Source organism: Peromyscus californicus, unplaced genomic scaffold (genome assembly GCF_007827085.1).
Source record: "Peromyscus californicus insignis strain IS unplaced genomic scaffold, ASM782708v3 Scaffold_4__1_contigs__length_199733344, whole genome shotgun sequence".
NCBI classification, from domain to species: domain Eukaryota; kingdom Metazoa; phylum Chordata; class Mammalia; order Rodentia; family Cricetidae; genus Peromyscus; species Peromyscus californicus.
Window position 1 is genome coordinate 83,910,254 of NW_026294562.1, and position 25,282 is coordinate 83,935,535.

General features: G+C 43.9%; 1 protein-coding gene across 2 annotated transcripts in view; it reads left to right on the forward strand.

The window, feature by feature from the left end:
• Pdilt (protein disulfide isomerase like, testis expressed) overlaps positions 1-25,282 on the forward strand; it is a 37,694-nt gene that overhangs the window by 4,671 nt on the left and 7,741 nt on the right. The window contains exons 2-8 of one of the 2 annotated variants that reach the window (XM_052712540.1): positions 3,758-3,957; positions 8,196-8,402; positions 15,020-15,153; positions 16,957-17,094; positions 21,556-21,666; positions 21,748-21,873; positions 24,281-24,478. In XM_052712540.1, the coding sequence (XP_052568500.1) occupies positions 3,765-3,957; positions 8,196-8,402; positions 15,020-15,153; positions 16,957-17,094; positions 21,556-21,666; positions 21,748-21,873; positions 24,281-24,478 (1,107 nt within the window). In that variant the 5' untranslated portion in view covers positions 3,758-3,764. The remainder of the gene's footprint in view (positions 1-3,757; positions 3,958-8,195; positions 8,403-15,019; positions 15,154-16,956; positions 17,095-21,555; positions 21,667-21,747; positions 21,874-24,280; positions 24,479-25,282) is intronic. The other variant, XM_052712541.1, reaches the window with a different exon arrangement.

Genomic DNA, 25,282 nt, shown 5'->3' on the forward strand with positions numbered 1-25,282 from the left:
AGAAAGGGACATGAACCTTAACCAGTCCATCAACCCTGGCCACCTCTCACAAAGGGAGAATGGTTGCTAGGTTGGCATGGCTGGAATCAGGTTTCTTAGCAGCTCGAGAATGAGTGACAGGAGGAGCAAGGATTGAAGCCAGAGTTGGGTGGTTGGAGGACCCTGATATCGGAGAGGAGGAGGAGAATAGAGGAGGAACTGATGCATAGGGGCAGCTGTCTGAGGAGTAGGATTGGGAGGTCAGATAGGTGGAGGTTCATTGGCAGGGTCCAGAGCAGCAGTCAGAGATTCCTCAGGGACTTTGGATTAGGAAAGCAATTGAATGCATTAAGTGGGGCTTAATGGGCCATTCTAGTAGGAGCATGGAAGACAGTGTTTCTGAGGGTGATATGGAGTATGGGGGACCAACTCAAGAAGTTTCAGAGGAGAAGAATATTAGTAAATGTCCTAGAGACTGTTCTTGTGATATTTTGGTAAAGAATGCAGCTGCTTTCTGCCCTTGTCCATAAAATTTGCCTGAGGCTAAATTGAAGAGTTTTGGATTAATGGCACTGTAAGAGGAGATTTTAAGATAGCTTAGTATTGACTTTATCACTTGGTTATTACTGGTCAGTCTTTTGCAGATCTATAATGAAAAGGAGCAAGCTGAGAAAGAAAAAATACAAAATGTACAGTTTGAGGAGAAAAAGAACATCAGGTAGTGTAATGCTGCTAAGTCCTGTGTTCTAGGAGATAAACAGATTAATAAATGGAACAAAGGGGGTGGTGACTTCAGGGCAAGACCCCATCCAGCTAAGCTTCCAACTTATGAAAAGGAATTACAGAAAAGCTTAAGCAGTGAAAGAAACCACTGGATTCAGAAAGTTGATGAAAATGTTTGAATGAGGGGGCCAAGTTCTAGCCCCATCAAACAGCAGAACTTGACAGTTATGGCCACGTGGTTCTGGCTTTAGAGTCAAGGATAGAGGAAAGGCATTATGGAACCTTCCTCTGAGACTAAGGAAAGCCACTGAGGATAGGCACGTGTCAGGGGTGTCCCTGCATGGAGGCTCAGAGAGGCCATTGTGTGAAGCTATGAAGGTGAAGCCTGGATTATGTTAGATACCCCAAGATGTTGGAGATGCCAGAGCTGTTCAGTACCTTCCATGAATAGCTACTAACAGTGAGTGGAACCAGCCCAAGAGAGAGACATGTGTTGCAATCAACAAAGCTGAAAGAAGCTGGAAATCTGAAGAGCTCTTTGATATCAGACATGGAGATGCAGAGTTGGGAATTTGCCCAGCTGGTTTTTGGTTTTATTTTGGTCCGGTATTTCCTCGCCGTACTCCTTTTCCACCCTTTTGGAATGGTATTGTATATTTTGTGCCATTTTATGTTGGAAGTGTGTGATCTGCTTTTGATTTTGATTTTACAAGAGGTTACAGTTAAGAGATTGTCATGAGTCTCAGAAGAGACTTTGAACTTTGGACTTTTAAATAGTTTTGAGACTGTTATCAACCATGGAGACTTTTGGAGTTGAACTGAACGTACTTTTACATTATGATAGCTACAAGCCTATGAAGGCCAGGGAGTAGAATGTGGCCAAGATACATGTAAAGAATGGTTCAACATCCTTAGCTATCAGAGAAATGCAAATCAAAACGACTCTGAGATATCCATCTTACACCTGTCAGAGCAGCTAAGATAAAAAAGCTAATGACAGCCTATGTTGGAGAGGATATGGAGTAATGGGAACACTCCTCCACTGGGGTGCAAACTTGTACAGTCACTTTGGAAATCAATAATTGATATGGTGGCTTCTCAGGAAATTGGGAATCAATCTACCTCAAGATCCAGTCATACCAATCTTGGGCATATGTCCAAAGGATGATCAAACATACCACAAGAATACTTGCTCAACTATGTTCATAGCAGCATTTATTCATAACAGTCAGAACCTGGAAACAACCTAGATGCCCCTTAACCAAAGAACGGATAAAGAAAATTGGTATATTTACACAATGGAGTATTACTCAGTGGTAAAAAAGAAAAAAAGCCCACAAAAACAAAAAAACAATGACATCATGAAATTTGTAGGCAAATAAATAGAACTAGAAAAAAATCATCCTAAGTGAGGTAATCCAGACCCAGAAAGACGAACATGGTATGTACTCATCCATAAGTGGATATTATCTGTAAAATAAAGAACAGTCAGGCTACCATCCACTGCCCTAGAGAGGCTAGGTAACAAGGAGGCCTAAAGAGGAATGCATGGATTTCCCTGGGAAGGAGAAATAGAAGAGATCTCCTGGGTAAACTGGGGGTGGGTGGGTGTGGGGAGAATGGAAACATGAGGGATCAGGTTGGGTAGGTTAAGAATGGGATAGAGGGGGAGAAGTAATGAAAGAGATGTCTTGATGGGGGCTGCATTTTGGGGTTAGGGAGAAACCTGGTACCACAGAAACTCCCAGGAATCCATGGGGATAACCCCAGCTAAGACTCCTAGCAACAGTGGAGAGGGTTTTTCCTATAATCAGATTGGTAACTACTCTAACTGTCATCAGAGAGCCTTCATCCAGTAACTGATGGAAGCAGATGGCGAGATCCACAGCCAAGCATTGAGTGGAGCTCCAGAAGTCCTGTTGAGGAGAGGGAAGAGAAATTGTATGAGCCAGGGGGTTCAAGGTCATGACAGGGAAACCCACAGAGACAGCTGACTTGAGCTCATGGGAGCTCACGGACTCTAAACGGACAGCTAGGGAACCTGCATGGGACTGACCTAGGCCCTCTCCATGTGGGTGACAGTTGTGTAGCTTGGTCTGTTTGTGGGGCCCCTAGCAGTGGGATTAGGACTTGTCCCTGGCACTTGAGTTGGCTTTTTGGAACCAATTCCTCATGATGGGAAGCCTCACCCAGACTTGATGCAGGGGAAGGACTTTGTCCTGCCTCAACTTGATATGCCGTGCTTTGTTGACTCCCAAGGGAGGCCTGTCCTTTCTGAAGGGAGACAGAGGAGGAGTGGATGGGGGGTAGATGGGAGGTGGGGGGAGAAAACAGAACTGTGGTTGGTATATAAAATAAATGAAAAAAAATAATAAAAAGAAAAGAGCATTGAACACTCAACAATATGTATAATCTGATTGTGTTTGTTTAAAAATATGCAACAGGCATTTTCAACATTAGTGGGGATTCATTACCAATGAGCAGTTTTCTCCTCAGGGGGATCATAGGGTAGATCTTTACTTTTTATTTGACAGTTTGTGTTGTTGCTGTTTGTTTGAGACAGTATCACACCATGTAGTGCAGGCTGGCCTGGAACTCACTATGTAGTCCAGTCTGTACTCTTGAGAACATTTCAAAGGTCAAATACAGTGTATAATTAAAGGCAGTGGACTGGGCAGAGTTGGAAGGGCAAGAAGCAGCCTCAGTATCTGTCAAGGGGGCTGTGGGAGGGGACCAGTCAGAGGCTCACTTTGGGGTTCTGGAGTGGGACGCATCTCTGCCCAGTTCTCACCAAGTGGCTGGGAAAACAGTGGGCTGCAACAGCCTCTTTGATTCCCGGCCTTGGTGAGGGGGAGCTGTTCTTACTTCCCTTATGCAGTCAGTGCCCAGGGGTTGAGGCTGGCCAGACAACCTGTTTTTTGCTGTAGAACTGCTACCAAGCTGTGTGCATTGCAGAGTGCTGTGAGCCCTGCTCCTTCCCCTTCCCCCACAGGCAGAAGGAAGGGTGCAGGTACAGGTTTAAGAAGGGCTCTGTGTCCTCCACTACCCCCTGCAGGCCAGCCATGGAACTGCTCTGGACACTACTGCTGATGGTGGCTGTTTGCCTCTCTGAGGTCCTTGGCTCACCAGGGATAGACACCAGCATCAACATTTCCCGGCCTGTGCACATCCTGGAGGATCACAACTTAATGGTGCTGACTCCTGCAGGCCTGACTCAGACACTGAATGAGACCCGTTTCCTAATGGTGATTTTCCGTGAGTATCCGGCTCTGACAATGAAGGGTGATGCTAGTCCCACTGATGTTGGGATCAACAGGAGTTCTATATTCTATCAAATGCATAGAAAAACACAAAAATACTGTTGGCACTCACAGCTGGGGAAAGGCCTGTCCCCATAAGAATGAAAAGTTCTGAAAGTTCTGTTCAATCATAGCTGTTTTTATCTCAGTGGAAGTCCAAGTTCATCTCTCTCTCTCTCTCTCTCTCTCTCTCTCTCTCTCTCTCTCTCTCTCTCTCTCTCTCTCTCTCTCTCTCTCTCTCTCACACACCTTCTACCACTGAGCTACACCCTTAGCTCCCGATTTTACATTTTTTAATTACTCTGATAGCAACCAATATGAACAATACAAAGTATTTGAATACTTCCCTTCACACCAGCAGAGATATTTGTCATCGAAAAGAGACTAAATGAAACTCATTATGTTTCCATCATTGATTTTGTCAATACACAATTGAATTCAAATTGAATTTTTGAAATCTAGTAGGCCTTCTAAAGTGGCCTCTGGGAAAATCATCTTGGGGAAGGATTATAAATGTTTTCCTAAAAGGTAAAGGGGCTTTTATACAGGAGAGTTTTCAGGGGGCATCTCAGTGACTCTCAACTCCTTTTGGATGGTCTCTCATCCTTCTGATGACTCCAGAACTCAAGGTCGATGCTCGGTGAGACCTTTCTTTCTCAGGTCTCAAATGCTGCCTGCATCTAAAACAAACTTCAGTTTTGGGGATTTGGTTCTGACCATCTGTCTCTTCTAACATCCTGTGTGCACTGACGACACCATCAAGCACCCAAAGCCAAAGTCAGAAACCTTGTCATCCCCAAATTTGATGTAGCCTCATATAGAATGTATCTCCGTATCCTATGGGTTCTTCATCTCAAATTCTGTGGTCCCCAGCTTTCTCCACACCCTCCGTCACTGCTTCTGTTCCATTCTCACAATTCTGCACCTGAGACCTGAGGTAGGCTCCTCCATGGATTCCAAGCTCTTTCCAATGTGTTCTTTGTAAAGCGTTCAGAGAGACTGGTTTCTAGAATGCAGCTCTAATCATCAGAATGGACTATTCTGGCTCACATCTCTAGGTTTTCCTCTTGCGCTTTGCTCTGTAGCATCCCTCCTTCACTCTTGCACTTGGACTGTGAGTTTAAGTTTCCTATGAGGAGGCTTTTCCCTCCATTTAGACTGGGTAGGAATCTTTCCCAGTCTTCTTAGGCTTCCTTCTAGGTGCATTGGTCACATCATATGAAAAGCTTTTCTAAACTTGCATGCTCCATGGGGTCGGGGCACAAACCTTACCATGTCTTGATCCCTGGATCTGACACTGTTGGAACATAGTAGGTCTCCACACGTGTCAAGTGAATGAGTGAATGAATGATATTTTCTTTGGATCCTCATTTTCACTGTGACAATTAACTTGAATGAGTCAAAGAGAGAAGGAAAGACTATTTTTGGTAGAAAGTGACCAAGAAAAGATTAGTAGCTGTCATTAGGGCCATTTGCCACTTGTCCCTAAAGCAAAGGTGACAAGAATCTGTCTTGGGATTACAGTAGGTATAGATCGTGATCATGATGAAGATGGTCATTAGGATTGGGATAATGATGATAATTGGTGATGATGGAGGTAATAATAGAGATGGTGATGATGATAGATATAATAATGGCAATGGTGATAATTGTCCAGGTTAGCTTTGATTGCCAACTTGACTTAGCCTAGAGTCATCTGAAAGGAGAAGCCTCAGTTGAGAAATTGCTTAGGTCATGTTGGTCTGTGGGCCTGGCTCTAAGGTACTGTATTAACTATTAATTGATACAGGAGGGCTCTAACTACTGTGGAATGTATCGCCATTCCTTGGACAAGTGGTGCTTGGCAAGCTTGTAAGCAGCATTTCTCCATGGTTTATGATTTGGTTCGTGTTTCAGTTCCTGCTCTGACTCCCCTCAATGATGGATTGTGACCCAGAAGTATAAGACAAGTAGTTTTTCTCCCAAGCTGCTTTTGGCCAGAGTGCTTTTAGTTATAGCAGCAAAAGCATAACTGATACAGAATAGAGATAATTATAGTGATGCCGATGAAGATGAAGATGATGATCATGGAGATGACGGTAATTGTGATAAAGATCATGATGATGATGATGGTGGAAATAGTGATAATAGATGATGATGGTGGTTGTGATGGAGATGCTGATGGGGATGATGACTGTGGTGATGAGCTGTTGTTGACAGCTGTCATGTTTTTAGCTATGGCAGTGTTGATTTTAATGGACATTTATCAAACACCTGCATTGCAAATATTGAACTCAGTACCATGGTTCCTGTCTCACTCATGAAACAAGTCTCAAAAAGGTTAGATAACTTGCCTAGAGTCACACAGTTGGTATGAATTAAAAAACCCAGTCTTCCACCCAAACTGCTGCTCAGCCCCTCCTACACCAGTGCACTGATCTTCAGAAGATGTACTTACTTATTCGTAAGTATTTATGGAGTGCTTGGTATGCCCCAGATGTATTCTCAGTACTGAGGAATGAGTGGTAAACTACATGGCCTTCCTGGAACTCACAGGCAGGAGAGTAGAGAGAAATGCTAAGCAGATCCAGAAGTGAATTATGTGGAGTGTCTTGTGGCTAAAAGTGCTATGGAGAAAAGAAGGGGTGGGATGCGATAGAAGTGTGAGAGGTCTATGGCTGTGGCAACATGGTCTCCCTTACCTTTATTTCGGACACCCCAGAACTCTTGGGATGTGTCTGGAATCTCTAAATGCTCCACCATTGACAACGATCCCAATGCTTCTCTTGTCTGAGTATATGCATTCATAAACTCAGCAACCATGAGCCCAGCATGGCCAGGTCCTCAGAGAACCTGGGAGAAGCCACAGAGCAGAGTGACTAACAAAGAGGCCAGAGCTTGCTCCTGGTGATGGAGAGGTGGAGTGAAGGTGGTGATGGTGATGAAGCAGATGGGAGAAGCATCGATCTGTGAGGGAGGCAGAAAGTCTTCGCTTCCCACCCACGTGTGGGGACTTTAATGAGAATGATCACTCACACCCAGGTTCCACTGCTGAGCCAGTGACTGGCAACTGAACCAGCACCAGCTGTCCTCCGGCCCAGCTTCCCTGGCTGAGCTTTATGAAGCATATCTGTCAGATGTGGCCTTGCCCACAGCCGGGAGGTGACCTGCACTCTCTCCAAGTGCTCCAGATGGACAAGAGGTTTGGAAAGGATAAAACAATCTGGCTTAACAGAGAATCCATTTCCCCCAGCCCTGACAGCATACCAGTCTCGGACATGTGGCAGCAAGGACCTGAAACCTGGCATTGTCATCAGGAGGTTTGCTATGTCGGCTCCTCCCACTCCAGCTGGAGTAGCCCATCCCCATGGCCAAAATCAGGTCTCTGAGGTTGTTTTCAGTAAGAAGCCCTACCTACCTCACTTCACTACCCAGCTATGTGAACAACCGAGGATTCCAGAATATCAGACACTTTAACAGAGTACCGGGGTCTCTTTAGCTTCCCCTTCCCAAGGTGGCTGGGTCAGAGAGGGGAGTGAGCATACAGTGTAACCTACTCACCTTCTCCTCACACCTTGCCCACCTTTGTCTGAGTTCCCAGTCACAGCAGGAGGGGGTGCAATGACTGCTTAGTTCCAAAATATTCCACCAGATGGCGCAAATGAGCCACATCACTTGCCCTTAATTTCTAACCAAAGAAAAAATTTACACCATTAATAACAATAGCAATTAAAATGTACTATGTCCTTTTTATGTGGCAGGCATTAATCTAAGTGTTTTTACATACCTGGTGAGAGTTTAAAAAAAACAAACAAACCAGGAGTTCTGCAGCCTGCTTGAGTACATTTCTGTTATCAGGGCCTTGGGTAAGTATGTGGTTCTGTTGTGCCTCAGTTTCCCCATCTATAAAACTGAGATAACATAATAGCATCTACATCATAAGATTATTGAAAGGGACAATAGACTTAGTACCTGTAAAACCCTCAGAAAATACTAAACACCATGTAGCTGACTGCTAAATTAATTTCATTTGATTCTGGTCATCTCCCAAATCGTTCCATTTTATGACCCATTTGTCTCATCTCCTGTCACATTTCTGAAACCCACTCCGTAGCTGTGAACACAGGAAGAGCCAGGAGCTCCCAGGGCAAACGAAGACCAGAGGGGTACGAGGGAGAGGGACTCTGCAGTCTATCTTCATACTGGTTCTTTCAGACAATCCATCCTCGAAGCAGTCCAGGAAGCTGGCTGAGGAGCTGGGCAGAGCCGCGGAGATCGTCGGCAAGGGCAAGAATGGCTTGGGCTTTGGCAAAGTGGACATCACTGTGCAGACGGAGCTTAAGCGGGAGTTTGACATCAAGCAGGCCCCGGAGTTGAAGCTGTTTTATGAGGGCAACAGGTCTGACCCCATCAGTTGCAAAGGTACTAGTGATTGGGGTCTAGGTTAATTTCATGCTCATGGAAAGCCTGCTTGGCAGTGCAAGGCTGGATGGGGGAGGCGCCGATCCACATGGCCTGTTAGTGATCCAGACTCTTTTCTGTTGTGGCTCCGTCTTGCTTAGCTCTGGAGTCACCTGCTCTTTTCTCGATATCCAGAGATAAGAGCTCACCGCAGGTAGTGTGCGTGGCTGCAGAGTGGCAAAATCACTCCTATTTGCCATCTGCTGGCTGGGATTCTGATCTGTGACCCCACACAAATGCAAGAGGGCTGAAAAACATAGCTCAGGTCCGTGTCTAGAAGGAGAACATGGGACTTGAAGAATGTTCGCCTGCTTCTACCACGACTTCTCAGCTAGGGAGGGACATGGGTTTTAGACTATCAGACCAGAGGTTCTCTAACTCCCGTCTTCTACTGTAGAGGATCTTGACAGAAAAGCACTACTGGGCCAAAGGGGAGATTGCAAGGGGAACGTAGCTTGGGCAGTAAGGTGCTTGCAGAGGACCTGGTTTGACTCCCCAGAACTCCTGTGGAAAATGCTAGGTTGGTGGTGCCTTCTCGCAATCCCAGAGCTGGGGAAGTGGAAATGGGCAGACGACTGGGGCTAGCAAGCCACCCAGGCTAACATATTTGATAAGTTCTAGGCCAGTGAGAGGCCCTATTTGAGAAAAGAAAAAGATGGCGCCTACAGAACACCCATGCACTTACACAGAGACAAGCAAGAGGGCCTGGAGATAGAACAAAAGGTTAAGGTGGGTGTCCATCCAGTGCCTTCACTCACACCGTCTTTCATTGGTTCATTTGCTGACACAGCTATTCACACGCCCACTCACTGACAGCTTACCCTGATGTTGACGCTGTCTGGAGAGCTGCATAGCTCAGTGTGAGACATGGCTGATCCTAAGTTTCCAGTGCCAACAGCTATGGAACAGGTGGATATGGACAGGCGGATGGACCGACTCACTGCTGGATGTTACAAAACAGGTGAAGCCCAAAGAAACTCAGCCGTGGGGTGCTGAGGTGGCTGGGTGTGTGAAGGCATTTGCCACCAAGACAGAACCTGGGTTCAACCCCTGTGACCCACATAGTGGAAGGGGACAGCCGATGCCTGAGTGTTGTTCTCTGGCCTCCACAGGCAAGCTGTGGCATACACGCTTGATAGTTAATTCATCAATAAATGTAACAAAAGAACCTAGCCCATCCTCTACCATACCAATAGACTGGTGCCGTGGTATATGTGCTGAATGGCAGAATAAGAAAACAGGCACAGCCGGGCAGTGGTGGCGCACGCCTTTAATCCCAGCACTCGGGAGGCAGAGCCAGGTGGATCTCTGTGAGTTCGAGGCCAGCCTGGGCTACCAAGTGAGTTCCAGGAAAGGCGCAAAGCTACACAGAGAAACCCTGTCTCGAAAAACCAAAAAAAAAAAAAAAAAAAAAAGAAAAAGAAAAGAAAAGAAAACAGGCACTGCTTTTTACAGGCTTTGGCATTTCTGAAGCTTTCTTCTAAGCAGTAAGCACAAAAAAAGCCCAGGAACTAAATGAGTTAAACAAAGGATCCAGTCCACCCCTGGAGATGGAGAGCAGGTAGGGGTTTTAACTTCGAACAAACCTGATGGAATATTGCTGCAGGAGCCAAAGTGTTAGGAAGAGACTCTGGGAGCAAGAAGTGAAAAAGCACATTGCAGTTAACAAGATGCTCACAAGAGGGCATGGGAGAGACACTGGGCAGGCTGGCTGCAAAAGCGCTTCAGAGAGAAAATTTACAGGACAGTGCAGGCAAGGGCTTCAGTGCCCCACAGTCCAAATGGAGGGTAGCATGTGCAAACCAGTGAGGAGACATGGCAAGAGAGAGATGGGGATCTGATTGCTAGGAATTCTGAGGAATGATCCTCAACTATAGAGATCCATCTAACCTAAGCAAGGGGCCCCTGATGACGTGTTGGCTTCAGGAAGGACTGCGGAGAAGCAGGCCTGGGTTACTTTGTGCAAGTCCATATCTGCTTATGGCATGGCTCAGGTGCTGGCTTGCCCTGCCCTGTTGAAGGACAACTGAGATCTGATTCTATCAAGAGACAACAAGATGATTGTGAGGAGCTTCTACATCCTGTGTGATGTTGGTAAAGAAGATACTCAAGGGTTTCTGAGTCTTGGTGGTGGACAGGAGCGGCAGGGACCTCCTCTGCCATGCAGGAGACTTCACATCTCCTCTCCCAGAGAGTCTGCCCTGAGTGCTTAGGGCATGCAGCCTGTTCCTCAGCTGTGTTCCTAGGGTATCTGTGCATCATGATCAAGACACTGCCTCACAAAATGCTTTCTGCTATTTAGTGTCTTCTACGAGCACCACAAGGGCAGAGGCTGCTCTATCCTCCGTTTTTGGTGTTCCAGCCTCTGCATCTAAATCCTCACCTCAGGAGCGGTCAATCCCTCTTGTCCAGCCTCAGTTTCTTCATCTGAAAATGGGGCATGTGAAAACTCCACGGCCCCCAGCTGCTGAGAAGATAAAGCAGTGTTTGCAAGGCCCAGGGCCTGACAGATCCCCGCAGCCGGCACTGGCTTCCAGGTACTGCTTCTGCTCCACAGCAGCCTGGCACGACAATCACCTTTACAGATGGAGCACAGAGAGTGGAGCAACTTCTACACAGCACCCTCGCTGGGGCTGGCAAATGGCTCAGCAGGTAAAGGTGCTTGTGGCCAGGCTTGGTAACCTGAGTTTTATCTCTGGAACCCACACGCTGGACTCCAACAAGCTGTCCTCTGGCCTTCAGACATGTCCCCTGGTACCTGTACACCCATGCCTATAAATAAATAAACTGAAATATTGAACTTTAAAAAAACAACAATACTCCAGCTAATAAGCAGTAAAGTCAGGGAAGATTTTTCTGGAAAGAGCTGTGTAATAGGAATTTTGGCCTTATGAGGTAAAAAAGCATGTCAGAGCTACCCACTCTGCTATGTAGAATGTGAACAGTCATGGCTGGATTCCAATAAAGTTTTACTTATAAAATCGGACAGTTGGAAAGATTTGGTCCATGGACTACAGTTTGTTGAGCTCTGCTCTACATTGTGCTGTATATTAAATAAATAGAAGTATTTATTCACTATTGATTGCTTAAGCCTAGTCCAGTGCTTGGGACAATTACGTTCTTAATAGTTGTTTAGTTTGAACAAGATGCAATTCCAAGAGCCCACCGCAGGAAGGCACACACAGGAAGACAACACACATTTGTGAACTTATGCTTCTCCCTCTTCTTCAATGTCACTTCCCAAGCCCAGGAAGAGGCAATGGGCTGCCAGGATGGAGCCTGGGACTCAAGTCTCCAGAATTAGGAAGCACTCTGGCTCTGAGTACTTGAGCAAAGCTGTAGACCTCAGCTTACATTTGCTCATTCTAGATAGAATGAATAAAGGCCTACTTGACAGGGCCCTTTGGAGTTCCAAGCGGAGACACTGCTCTGCCTGCCATCTGCAACGTGACTAATTATGGAGCCCCACTCAGGACACAGGTGGGACGTAGTCCTTGCTGGGTCAAAGCCCAGTCCTGTCCTCTAATATCCAGGGACTGATGGTGGGAGCCTTGGCCTTGTCTACCACCTCCCTGGAGGAAGGAGACTCAAATGGCCTCTGGGCCCTCTATTAGTGATGCATTCACAGCTTGTGCTTGGAATATGCAGCCAAGCTCTGGCCAAGTCAATCATTGACACAGCATTCACACCTGAGTTGTCACTGTGTCCTCTGGCACAGAGTCAAGAACCAGGGGAGGCACAATGCCTGGCAAGGGCAGTGCCCAAGCTGCAGGCACTTGGGGATAAGATGTCAGTTGAGCTCAGCACTACCTGAGCTCCACAGGCTCTGGAGGGGCAAGCAGAGGCCATGTACCCTGGATGAGGAGGCCGGGGAACAACTTCTCTCAAGCTGGCTTTTCTGGTGGTCCTCTCCCTTCATTCCCTCATTCTCCAGTGATTTCTTGAGCACCAAGTATGTGCCTAGCAGCTCACAGTGAACACGTTTACTCTAAACCATACCAACAGTTTCAGAAAGTGATAGATTTACAGAAGAAAATAGAAGTAGTCCTAAGACAATGACAGGACAGGGGAGGAGTGGTAAGACAGGGAGTGACTAGGGGCATGGAGGAGATAAATGGGGAAATGGCTGGTGCAGGGGAAAATTGAGGCTGCAGCCATGGGTCTGACGACCCGAAGGTTAAGCTTATTTGGAGGCTTTCTTGATTATTTCTTTTTTTAGTGCTTTGCTTTGTCATGTTTGAGATGGGGTCACTGTGTAGTCCAGGCTGGCCTGGTTCTCCGGCTCTTCCTGTGTCAGTCCTGAGTGTTAGGGTTATAGGCATGCAGCATCACCTCTCACTCCAATCTTAATTGTATCTACCAAAGCCGAGCAGGACATCTTCTGGGTCCAGAAATGTTGCTCGTGGCCCATCAGACTGATGGAAGTCAGTCACCATGCTCCAGGTAAACATACTCTAGGATCCCAGGTGTAGGAAGTTAGGGACAGGTGAGCAGTGCGTGCTGTTAGAGGTTAAGAACTTCATTACCCCTAGATGTGGGATGAGAGGCTTTAGTGGTGCACTCAGCATCCAGATGTATTTGTGTGATTGTCTTCTTCTACATACTAAGACTCTGAAGGGCTGGTCAGGACCACACCCCATTTCTTCATCTGGGTAGCAGTTACACGCACATGTTTATTTTGTGAAAAGTCATCAAATGTACATGATCATTTACTTCTACCTGTTTTTACCGCACAGGTCTAATGCACTCAGAAGAGCGGTTTTCAACCTGTGTGGGTCGGGACCCTTTGGAGTTGAACGACCCTTTCACAGGGGTTGCATATTAGATATCCTTCATATCAGATATTTACATTATGATTCATAACAGTAGCAAAATTACAGTTATGAAGTAGCAACAAAAAAGTTTTATGGGTGGGTTCACCATAGGACGAGAAACTGTACTGAAGGGTCACAGCATTAGGAAGGCTGAGAACCACTGTCTTAGGAGTTGTGATGGTTAATGCTGCCATCTCAAGCCGTCTAGAATCACCTGGCGGATGGACCTCTAGGAACACCTGTAGAGGACTATCTCCACTGGGTTGGCTGATGTGGGAAGATCCATGTTAACGACCAGCAGAAGCCTTCTCTCGCTGGGTACTAGAGTGTAAGAAATGGCGAAGGCAGGCCGAGCACTGGCATGTACTGTTCAGTTTTTCACTTTGATGCCATGTGACCCGTGTTCAGCTCCTGCCTGCCACCTTGACTTCCCTGCTATGGCGGACTGGGCCTTGAACTCTGAGCCCAAAGAAGCGCCTTCCCTCTTACAAAGCTTTTGCCGGGGTGCTTTTGTCACAGCAGCAGAATGGTAACGAAGACAAAAACCATAAACTATGATACTGACAGCGTTTTTCAGTTGCCTCCGCAATTCCGGGTGGACTGGTCAGTCCCTGTGAGGCAGTCCGTTCTGCTTCAGGGCCTTTGCACAGGCTTTTTTCTCCTGCTTCCTTCCTGGGCATCTTTCAGATTTCAGCTCCTACATCATTGTCCCTGGGAAACCCTTCTTGACCTTGGCTTCTAGGTCAGATGTTTTTTGCTATAAGCTCATATAACTTTTCTTTAAATGCTTCCTTTGTGTGTGATGATATACTTATTTGTGCAATTAGTTGATTATTGTCTTCTCTAACATACTAAGGGGCTTCCAAAGTAGTGGTGATGTGTTTTGTTTTCAAAATGATATCCTTAAGACCTTAATACTATGAGGGAAAGTCAATATATGTATGTCCAATAAATGAATAGTTAAAAGGAATTAATGAGTTATAATTAAAGGTTGGGCTGCACCCCAAACCTATTTTTAAAATTTTGCTTTATTTAAAGAATTATTTAAAGATTTCTCTCCTACCCTATACCAGACATTGACATAAACTGGAGCTTATCTCATTTTCTGTCTTGTGAAACTGATGTCCCTGGGAAAGGCACATCTAACTATACACAGATGTGTATGCCAACATGTCTTTCCAGATTGGGTATAGAGGTCCTCATTTTAGAGGCCAGGACTTCTGCACTTGGCTACTCCCATGTAATAGCTGGGTAATAGAAGCTGGGATTCTGGAACCTTAGGGAATATTTGGGTCTCAGTGAGAGCACTGGAATCATAGATGCAGAAATGAGATGTTCTCTGAAGTTACAGAAACATGTGACCTTTTGACTTATATTTTAAGAAAACCAATTATTTTCCTATCATCTTAGAGAAGGTTGGGACTACTTCTTCTCAGGTTAGTTTCTCAGGTGGTCTGGTGAACCAGCTGTAGGCAAGCTGAACCTTGATTTCATCATCTGCAAAATGGGAAGACTGAGAACCCCCATTCCTTAGAGTTGCTGTGAAGGTTTAATGTAAGCACAATACTCAGTACAGGGTCTTTGGCATGGTGAAAGGTTAGTGACATTTAGCTGCTGTTAATACAGTCATGTCTTGGAGTTTGGAAGAAAAAGAAAATGGAGATACTGCCTTTGGCCTGCAAAGGGTGGAATTCAAGACAAGATATTTCTGTTCATTGAATTCAGGAAAGTTCTGATGGGATTCCTTTAAATGTCTCTCTTCAGACGTGGTTGAATCTACAGCTTTGGTTGTTTGGTTGAGAAGACAAATTCTCCACAAAGCACCTTTGTTCAACAACACTGAGGAAGTGGCAGATTTTGTGAAATCCAGGCCCTTGGTCATCGTTGGCTTCTTCCAGGTACTGGGATTAAAGGGTGGGAGGTAATTTTCACATGGTGAGTACTGTGTGTGGAGGGTTTGGGGTAAGGAGGGTTTCTGACTTTTATAGGGTCCTTACTCGATTTTCCTATCCACTGAGCTGGTGTCCCGTGGGAGCTCCTGGTTTCAAGTGAAGAAAGAACTCATGGAAGCTGAAATGTTAGAGATTGGTTAGAAGATGGGAAGAAATGGAGAGAATAAGAGATTGGCATCCATATTTAGTTAGTCTGAATGTTGTAACTGATCTTTTTTTTTTTTTTTTTTTTTTTTTTTTTTTTTTTTTTTTTTTGGTTTTTCGAGACAGGGTTTCTCTGTGTAGCTTTGCGCCTTTCCTGGAACTCACTTGGTAGTCCAGGCTGGCCTCGAACTCACAGAGATCCACCTGGCTCTGCCTCCCGAGTGCTGGGATTAAAGGCGTGCACCACCACCGCCCGGCTTTTTTTTCACAATTTTTTTTTTTTTTTTTTTTTTTTTTTGCTGTAACTGATCTTTGAGGGATCTATTTAGAACATAAAAATAAGAGGATGTTTTTGTTTTCTGGTTTGAGGACTATTTTTGTGATGGTCCACAGAGGCTTCCTAGTGAGACCTTACTCAGGGTCAGAGAATTTGAGCTTGCTTTACCCAGCAGGGCTGCATAATGAGATGATTTGGTTATGGGCGTGGTTACCAGGTGTTTGGAAGGGTCTACACTTGGCTGTAAGGTGTGCTTTGATCTTGCAAGGGGGAGGTCTTTTGCCTCTCTCTTTGGTATATTATAAAAAGCCCTTTTGAATAAAGCTCTGGGCAGCTGGGTATCGACCCAGTGCCCTTCTGAAGCTATCCTGTGTTTCTGTCTTTCTCCTTGTTGTCTAGGTCTGTATTTCCACCTAATATTTCCTCATTCCTCTCTTGTCCCCCCAAGTACCCTTTGATAGGTGGGAACAGGTCAGAGCTGGACTCCCTCAGACTCCCACATATTTTAACTATGATTCTAATAGGTGTTTGTTAGTCTGCTTAGGCTAAGCCAGTTTCTATTCATAAACTCTTTCCAAGCCTCCATATAAATTAGACTATCAACCCTGTACCATACACCATTGGAGGGTCAATCAATCCTCATCCAGATCAAGTGCAGGGAGATGCTTAGGATAGCTCATAAATAATTTAAATGTGGTTATGAAATGTCTTATGATCACTTTCTATTGATTTTATTCTTTATAGTTATAAATGTTACCAAGTATATTTGCTTGTAGAAAATGAGTTTTTCATGTGCCTTAACTGATTTACTTTAGGTCCACAATGCTTCATCTCTCAATAGATGTCAGTCTTTGCTATCATATTTACACATGAGGAGAGTGCATGGCTCTTTCCTTTCTGCTTCAAGAGTATTTTTGGCCCAAATATTCTTTCATCCTGAATGTTGAGTCTCAAAGGCCAAAAGAGCAGCTGCATCATTTGGTGTTACCTACAGTCATATCAATGGCTTCTTCTGAAAGTAATGCAGGAATTAATTTTAGGATTATTCTTAATTCACAGGTTAGAACAACCTTTATTTTAATAATAGGAAAAAGTAAAAATACATGGTTCTCTCCATTGATCTCTGAGGATTTGCCTGTGTGGGGTTCAATCATAGCTAGAGGAACATTCTAGGTGGGAAACATCCATAAAAGGTGGACTTCAGTCACCCAGTAAAAACCCAGAACTTAGAAAAACAAAGGGACAGATAGACTATTATTTCTACCTTCCCCTCAACCCAGGCACTGTTACCTCCTCCAGAGAATTACAGAACATGCTTTCCCAAACAGGATTTAGAGGAAGAAGTGGCAGAATTGTTTTATGACATCGTCAAGGACTTCCCAGAGCTAACGTTTGGAATGATAGAAATAAAAAATGCCTTTGGGCGTTTCCAGGTGATCCTTGACAGCGTCCTGGTGTTTAAAAAGGTAGGTCTTCATCCTATATGATCATGAGGGCCTTTCACTTCACACTAAGTGATGGCATTTGGGGACATGCTCTGTCTCCATTACCTGTGAACTAAGTGTTCCTGGACTAGTTGACTTGTGAGAAATCTGTTTCCTGGACCCTCATCCCCCACCACCACCACCTTTCCTGCTTCTCTGCCTCTGCCAGTATCTGTCATTCATCAAGACTCAATCCCACTAACTTCCTTTTTCTGGTTCATGTTTTCCTATCCATCTCTGCTAACAATTACCATCTCCATCTAGACTTCACTTAACTTCAGATTTTGGTATGTAGAACCAAATAGTCCATCATGGTTCATGTCAAAGTCATAATCTCCTCTCCAAGTTTTTTTTAAGACTTGGAGAGTCGCCAGGCATGGTAGCTCATGCCTTTAATCCCAGCACTTGGGGGGCAGAGGTAGGCAGATCTCTGTGAGTTCAAGGCCACCCTGGTCTACAGAACCAGTTCCAGCCAGGGCTGTTACACAGAGAAACCAAAAAAAAAAAAAAAAAAAAAAAAAGACTTGGAGAGTCATAGTGAAGAGTGCCACCATCCCCTCATTTAGTGGAGGAAGCCAGAAACGCTAGGTTTCCTTCTAATATCTCCCGTTTCTCCACCCCTCCATCATAACCAATCCAAATATTCACATGCAAGATGCCCCCAGTGTCTACCACTTCTCCACGTCTCTACTGTGACCATCCTGGATAAAGTGACCACCATCTCCAATAGCCCATTAGAACAGTCTTCAAACTGGTCTGCAGAAGAATATTCTTTCCAAAATTGAAATCTGATGGTCATGTCCTTCCTCCTCTCAGAAAGTCCTTTAATGCTTTGTGTAAGAAGATGTGCATGGTGTATGTATGTATGGTACATGCATGTGATGTGTATCTGTGCACATGTGGAAGCTAGAGCAGGATATTGGTGTCCTCTATTGTCTTGAGATACCCCTTGAGATGGGGGTATCTCACTGAAGTGTGCTGTGGATGATTGATTGATAAATAAAACACTGATTGGCCAGTAACCAGACAGGAAGTATAGGTGGGACAAAGAGAGAGGAGAGGTCTGGGAAGTGGAAGGCTGAGGCAGAGAGATGCTGCGCCACGATGAGGAGCAGGATGTAAAGTACCGGTAAGCCACGAGCCACGTGGCAAGGTATGGATTAATAGAAATGGGTTAATTTAAGATATAAGAACATCTAGCTAGAAGCCTGAGCCATTAGGCCAAACAGTTTAAATAATATAAGCGTCTGTGTGTTTATTTTATAAGTGGGCTGTAGGACTGCTGGGGCTTGGCAGAACTTGGAGAGAAACTCTCCAGCTACAGAACTGGAAGCTCACTGATCTTTTGTTAGAAGGATAAAGACTCAAATTCTTTTTCTTTTTTCTTATATTTTAAAAGTTTTTTTATAATTTAATTTAATTCTACATATCAGCCATTTTTTTATAATTTAATTTAATTCTACATATCAGCCAAGGACTCAAATTCTTAATCAAGTCTACAAGACCTTCCACAGCCTGAGCTCATGGATCCACCCCCCCAGCCCTGAGATCTAGACCTGAGCTTTCCACATGGTAACCAGTAGTCTTTAACTATATATATATATGACATATATATAATATATGACTATTTAGATGAAAATTAAGTTAAAGTTTTAGTTTCTGTGTCAGATTCTTGTCCTTGAAATACTTGAGAAAAAACAAATCAGGGAGGAAATATTCACACTCATCGTTTCCATCCATCGTTCCTGGGAGGACTGGTGGAGCAGAGTGCTCATGTCACAGCAGTGGAAGCAGAGAGGGGGTGTCTGTGCTGCATGGCTTCCTCCTCTTTCCCCTCTTCTTCAGTCTGGATGCCTTGCCTGTGGAATAGTGTGGCCCACATTTGGGCACATCTTCCTCTTAGTTAATCCTCTCTGGAAACACCATACAGACACACCCAGAAAAGTCTTACTGATCTTCCAATCAAACTGATACTAGATAGGCTGCCAGAGTTCCTCAGCCATACAAGGCACATTTCCAGTACCCTGGAGCCACTTGGGTACTTCCAGTTGGCTGCTGTGCAGAATAGCACAGACACGAGAGCATTTTCCCCATTGCAGATCATTCTGTGGGCCTTCAAGTCATGCCTTCCTGTCTCCTCAGACAAAGTCCGATCTGTACAATAGCTGTTTTACTCACAAATGAGGTTAGCCACTTATCTGAGGCCACACTTGATATGTGGAGTGATGCTTCATGACCCTCAGAGGTGGCACTCAGCCTCGTCTTTTTCTCTTGGGCCCATAGAAGTCATTGAAAAGGTTTTAAGATGGAGACTAAAAAGTCTTTTGAATGGGACAACATGGAATCAGAAATAGATCCGAATACATATAGAACTCTAATATATGGCAAAGATAATAGTTGAGACTAGAGGAGAAAAGACTGTTATTAAATGTAGGATGTTGAGAATAATCAGGTAGCGGAGTAGGGAAAATACTGAAGCTGTAGTCGGGCAGCACTCCGTATGACCCCGATTCAGAACTGTAACTCGTGAAACCATGTTTCTGTGTGATGATATACGACAGTTTGCTCTCTTATTTTGTTATTGTTTGAATTTTATTTTATGTAAATGGGTGTTTAGCCTCGATGTATATCTGCGCACCTTGGAGACCGGAAGAGGGCATTGTATCTCCTGGAACTGGAGATACAGAAGGTTGTGAGCTGCCCTGTGGGAATAGAACCCAGATCCTTTGGAAGAGCAGCTGGTGCTCTTAACCACTGAACCATCTCTCCAGCCCCAAGTTTGTTTCCTATACATGGGATTTGGGGAGCCCTTTCACAATGCATGGAGAAACTCTATTAAACTTCTGTTAAATGTGTACTGTTTACATGTCTACATATCTAAAGTTCCGCAGAGTAAACCAATTACAAAATCAAAAGCCAAATAGCAGCTATGAAAAATATATTCCAGGTATTTTTGTATTTATTATGATAAATACATTTATTAAGTACTTGGATTCTGTATTATACCTACAAGTAGAGAGGTATATTTTATTTATTTACTAATTTTATTATAATGATTGTTACTTTTGAAATTACAGTTATGCAATCCACCCCTTTGCTTTCCTCCCTCCAACCCCTCCCATGAATCCTGTTCTCTCTCAAATTCATGGCCTCCTTTCTCTAGTTGTTTAGACATATACACATATATACATAACTAAATACATAGATACAGCCTCCTGAGTCCATATAATGTTATAGGAAGGTATATCTTAAGCAGCTAAGAATGTGAACACTGTGGTTAGACTGCCCATTTTTAAATCTTGGCTCTGGGGTTGGGGATATGATTCAATGGTAGAGTGTACACTTAGTACATGTAAAGCTCAGGACTTAATCCTAGCACTAACTAGATAACTAACTCCTGGGTCCTTTTCTTACTTAGTAATCCCAGAGAGGTTATTTTACTTCTCTGTGCCATAGTTTCCTCACGTGCAAAGTGGGAGAGATGTGAATATAACAAAGAAAGAAAAGAAAGGGAAAAGGGGGAGGGCAATATTAGAGCAGAGTTTGGGAGATATTGTGAGGACTAAGTAAACTGAGGTGTATACTATGTTAGCAACTGTGGCTGGCACAGCACGAGCTCTCTAATCAGTATTGACTACTGATATAACCAGTAAAGACATGGAACTTTATCCAGAGGATAACTTGGGGCCATAACACATTGAAGCAAGAAAACAATAACAAGAATCAGGTTTGTGTTCTAACAACATCAGGCTAGCTGCTGCTGCTGCTGCTGGTGGTGGTGGTGTGTGTGTATGTGTGTGTGTATAGAATTCAGCAGGGGGAGCACTTTGAGAGTCTAGCTGAGAAATTTGTACCAAATTAGGACTGGTTGGGATGAAGAGAGTATGGAATACTCATACTATAAACAATCATATTACCCCCATGTTTATCCAGATCCTTCTGGAAGCTGTTACATAGCAGGATTAGATATGTCACGTATTCATTAGGGGGATAAGCATAGAGGTAAGGGACTTAGAGAACCTTCAGACCACAGTGAAGGTGTGACCCTGTTGTAGTTAGGAATGCTGATAGATCACCTCTGATCAGAGGTACCTCTCAGGATTTCCCTGACCTGGGTTTGCTTTTGTACCCCTGATGCCTTTGACCATTGTTTGGTGGCAATGTGGCATGGTGTTCAGCAGTATTACATGTGTTTTGGTGGATTTTAGAGCACAACAGCTGGAATTGTCAGTCAGTCAGATTCCTTATCACGCACTCACATTCAACATACAGACTGGTTTGCTCAATGTTCTTATTCATTAAGTACTTGGGTTATCTACTACACCCGCTGACATCCTTGGTGTTTTACCTTCATCCTGGGTGTGGGGGGATGCTATTGACATTTGTTAGGTGTATATATTATGAAAGCTACTGCCCTCTAACATGCTTTTTCTTTGGCTCAAGGGAAAAGTTGTGAAACGTCAAGAGCTTATTAATGACAATACCGACAAAGATTTTCTCAATCAGGTCGTGAAACAGCAGCTCACAGATTTTGTGATTGAATATAACCCTGAGGTCAGTGGGCAAAGGGGTCCTGGGAGGACTTCAGGGGCCCTTGTGTGTACTTTGAATGACATGTTTTCCTTGCAATTTCAGAATAAGGAACTGATTTATGAACTGAACATCTTGAATCACATGCTGCTCTTTATCTCCAAAAACTCAGAGCCATACAGCGTCATAATCCGGCATTACAGAATGATTCCAAAGGAATTCCAGAACAAGGTTTGTAGACCAACCTATTGTTGGAGACACTTGGATGGGCACACAGGAGCAGCAGACTCTGAGGGTAGTTGTCTCTTCTATTCACTATAAATTAATTCAGGAATGATTTGCGCATAATTTGCATATATTTCATGATTTACATACCAATGCTATATAATGTTTACTATTTTATTTTAGATAACTCTGTTCCATTCTTTCTTTGCAGGGAGCCAAGCCTACAGTCTTTCACTCATCTTAATAAATAAGCTAAAGGTGTTCCTTCAACTTCTATGTTCTACATAAACTCTAACTTTAACCTAGAAAATTCACGCCCCAAACAATGAGCTAAAGTACACTTTCTGGTGCTTGTATTTGGTATCCTCACCCCCTGTGCCCTATACCTACGTGTAACTCACATACTGGCATCTGGACTATGAAAGATTTTTTTTTCATTTAAAGTTATTCTGAAATTAAATGAAATGATAATCTTGAAATGTAAACATGGAGTAAAGACTGAAGCCTAAACACACTTAACAGGTATATTATGTCCCAACACACTGGTTTTTCAGAAAGATGCTTCTAATCACAGATACCTCTTGCAAATATTAATCTATCTTGTTTTTCATTGTTATACTTTCAGATTTTTAATGTGACTGACTGTGACCTGATGGCTCTTTTGATTTCTCACAAGCTATATTATCAATACTTAACCATATTTAATTAAAAATATTATTAGTATATGTATGTGTATGTATGTACATGTGCATATGTATTCCACAATGTGTGTGGAAGTCAGGGGACAGCTGTTCTCTCTTTCTACCATGTGGGTCCTGGAAACTGAGCTCCAGTTGTCAGGTTTGGTAGTAGGTATCTTTACCTGCTGAGCTATCTTGCTGGCTCTCAACTATATTTCCTCATTTTTTCCTTTAACCCTTTAGTGCAGCTAGAATTTATTTTGGGACAAATAGGGAGAAGTTCTAGATTCTTGTTGCCACAACCAGAGAGTGTCCCAAATGTCATTACTATCTGAGTGACAGATTAAGAGTTTGGCTGAAACTGTCCCACTAAATCTTATGTCCATCTTACCACCCACTATACTCAAGCACCTGGAGTATAGAAATAACTGGTACTTATTGGGTATGTTCAAGATGGTTTAACAGTCTGTTCAGGTTTTTGGAGTTTCCCTAGCATCCAGAAGACTGGCATATTGTCTTTTGTGGGCAAACTTTTGGATGGATGAATGATCTAAAAGTATGTGACAGCAGGTGTCTGCAGAGCCTCTAACTCATCTCCTTGCATCCACTCTTGCTTCTTTTCTGCAGTTATTCTTACTATTTGAAAATTTCCACCATGACACTCTCTGACTTGATTCCATCTTTATTCTGATCAAACCAGACCCAAGCTTCCTGTTGGACTTCTGATCTCACTTTTCATTTTTATAGCATCAGATTTCATCTCCTATGGTGCTCTCAATCATGGTGCTGATGTCTTTCCTTTCTAGAACATTCTATTCTCTATGCTTTTTTTTTTTTTTTTTGCTACTAGAGCTTTCCTTTGCATTGAGTTTCTACTTGCTGGATCACTGTCCCCTGTTATGTTTGCTAAAGCAGATTCTTCTCCTGGCCCCCTAACTTTACTGAGCAGATGTTTCACCTCATCTGCATGGTCACTCTACCCCATCCCTCTATTGTGCTTTCCAATCTTCACTTGTCATTATTAAATGTACTTTGTATCCATTTACTCCACTAGAATGTGAGTTCCACAGGGCAGAGATTCCATCTTCTGTACAATACTGTGTCCCTAGTGTCCAGTTAAATGTGAATATTCGGTATGTGGATGTGTGAATAATGGACTTTGGATTTCCTTCATAGAGTAATTTTGAATTCGCATGTGGTAAATAAACCTTCTACCTGCCACTCACCAAACCAGGCCTTTGAACACATTCTTTTTTTTTTTTTTTTTTTTTTTCCAGTTTTTCGAGACAGGGTTTCTCTGTGTAGCTTTGCGCCTTTCCTGGATCTGGCTCCGTAGACCAGGCTGGCCTCGAACTCACAAAGATCCGCCTGCCTCTGCCTCCCGAGTGCTGGGATTAAAGGCGTGCGCCACCACCGCCCGGCCGAACACATTCTTAAAGCAATCCTCTAAAGCAATATGATCAGAATCACCATTTTACAGACAAGGCAATCGAGGCATGGAACAAGGATGAATGCTCAGGATGGCTTGCTCAATTCCTGAAGCTGTGTGGATTTTGCACAGCACAGGGAGACTGAGGAGGCTGCCCATCTGCTCTGGGTGTGGGAGGGAGTCTGCCTGGAGGTACTTCTAGGCCTTGCTACTTGTTTCCTTAGCTCCCAGCTTCTCAGCTGTTCCTTCCCCTTGACAAGGGGTCCAGAACTCTCGTTTCAGGAAGTTTTGCTTGATTTGGCAGATCCTTTTCATTCTTGTGAATTCGGATGAACCCAAAAACAAACGCGTCTTCGAGCACTTCCGGATCTCAACAGTCAATGTCCCATCTGTTCAAATCCTGAACTTAACCTCTGATACCAGATACAAAATGCCCACAGATGATATAACCTATGAAAGCCTCAAGAAATTCTGCCTTAGCTTCCTCAGCAAAACTGCCAAGGTAAGCTTGCTCTCAGGTAAGTTGTGTCTAGAACCTCAGAACCTCCTTACAGTTTTGCTGGTTTCATTAACCTATAGGAAGAAATAGAACAAAGACCATCCCAAGGTTCAATGTGGCACAGTCTCTGCATTTTCCACCTTCAATCACTGCAGCTTGTGGCTTCTTCTGAGGCTGGAAATTCACTACCAGTTCTTAAAATTCCCAGTAGAAGTTCAGATGTACTAGAAACTGACTTGTCTTCTGAAGGAGGCTTTAATCCTTCCTGCAGCCTCTTCTTGGAAAATCCACTTGACCTTGGGTTAGAGGAGAAGGAGATGGAGCAAATAGCAGCCAGGATTTGGCCTCAAGAGCTTCAGAGACTTTTAGGTTGTGTGGGGTGGAGAGACATCGTCCATGCTGCTGAAAGGGTAGGTTCAGGAAGTTAACTATAAGCACACCTACTGAGTAATAGTGTTTATTTTACAAACTGAAATATTTTTGAGAGTAAATGGAGAATCCTTCAAACATGTTTTAGATAATGACAGGAGTCCATGGAGAGTCTTCAGGTAACTCCACATCTCTGGAGACCTTACCTCTGGCTGCTTCCATTTCCTTTTGCCTATTCCATATTTCCATGTTTCCTTCTCTGCATCCTTCTCAAGGAGAAGCTCTTCTCTGACTCAGATGATTGTGAGGTCAAATGGAAAAGAGAGTCTCCTTCCTGGTACTTCCAAACCATTTCTCGTTCTAGCGTCTAACACCCAACAGTCTTTGCCTTTCATGCTTTGGGCATCGTACCACTTACTTCCATCCCTTGTTGCTGTC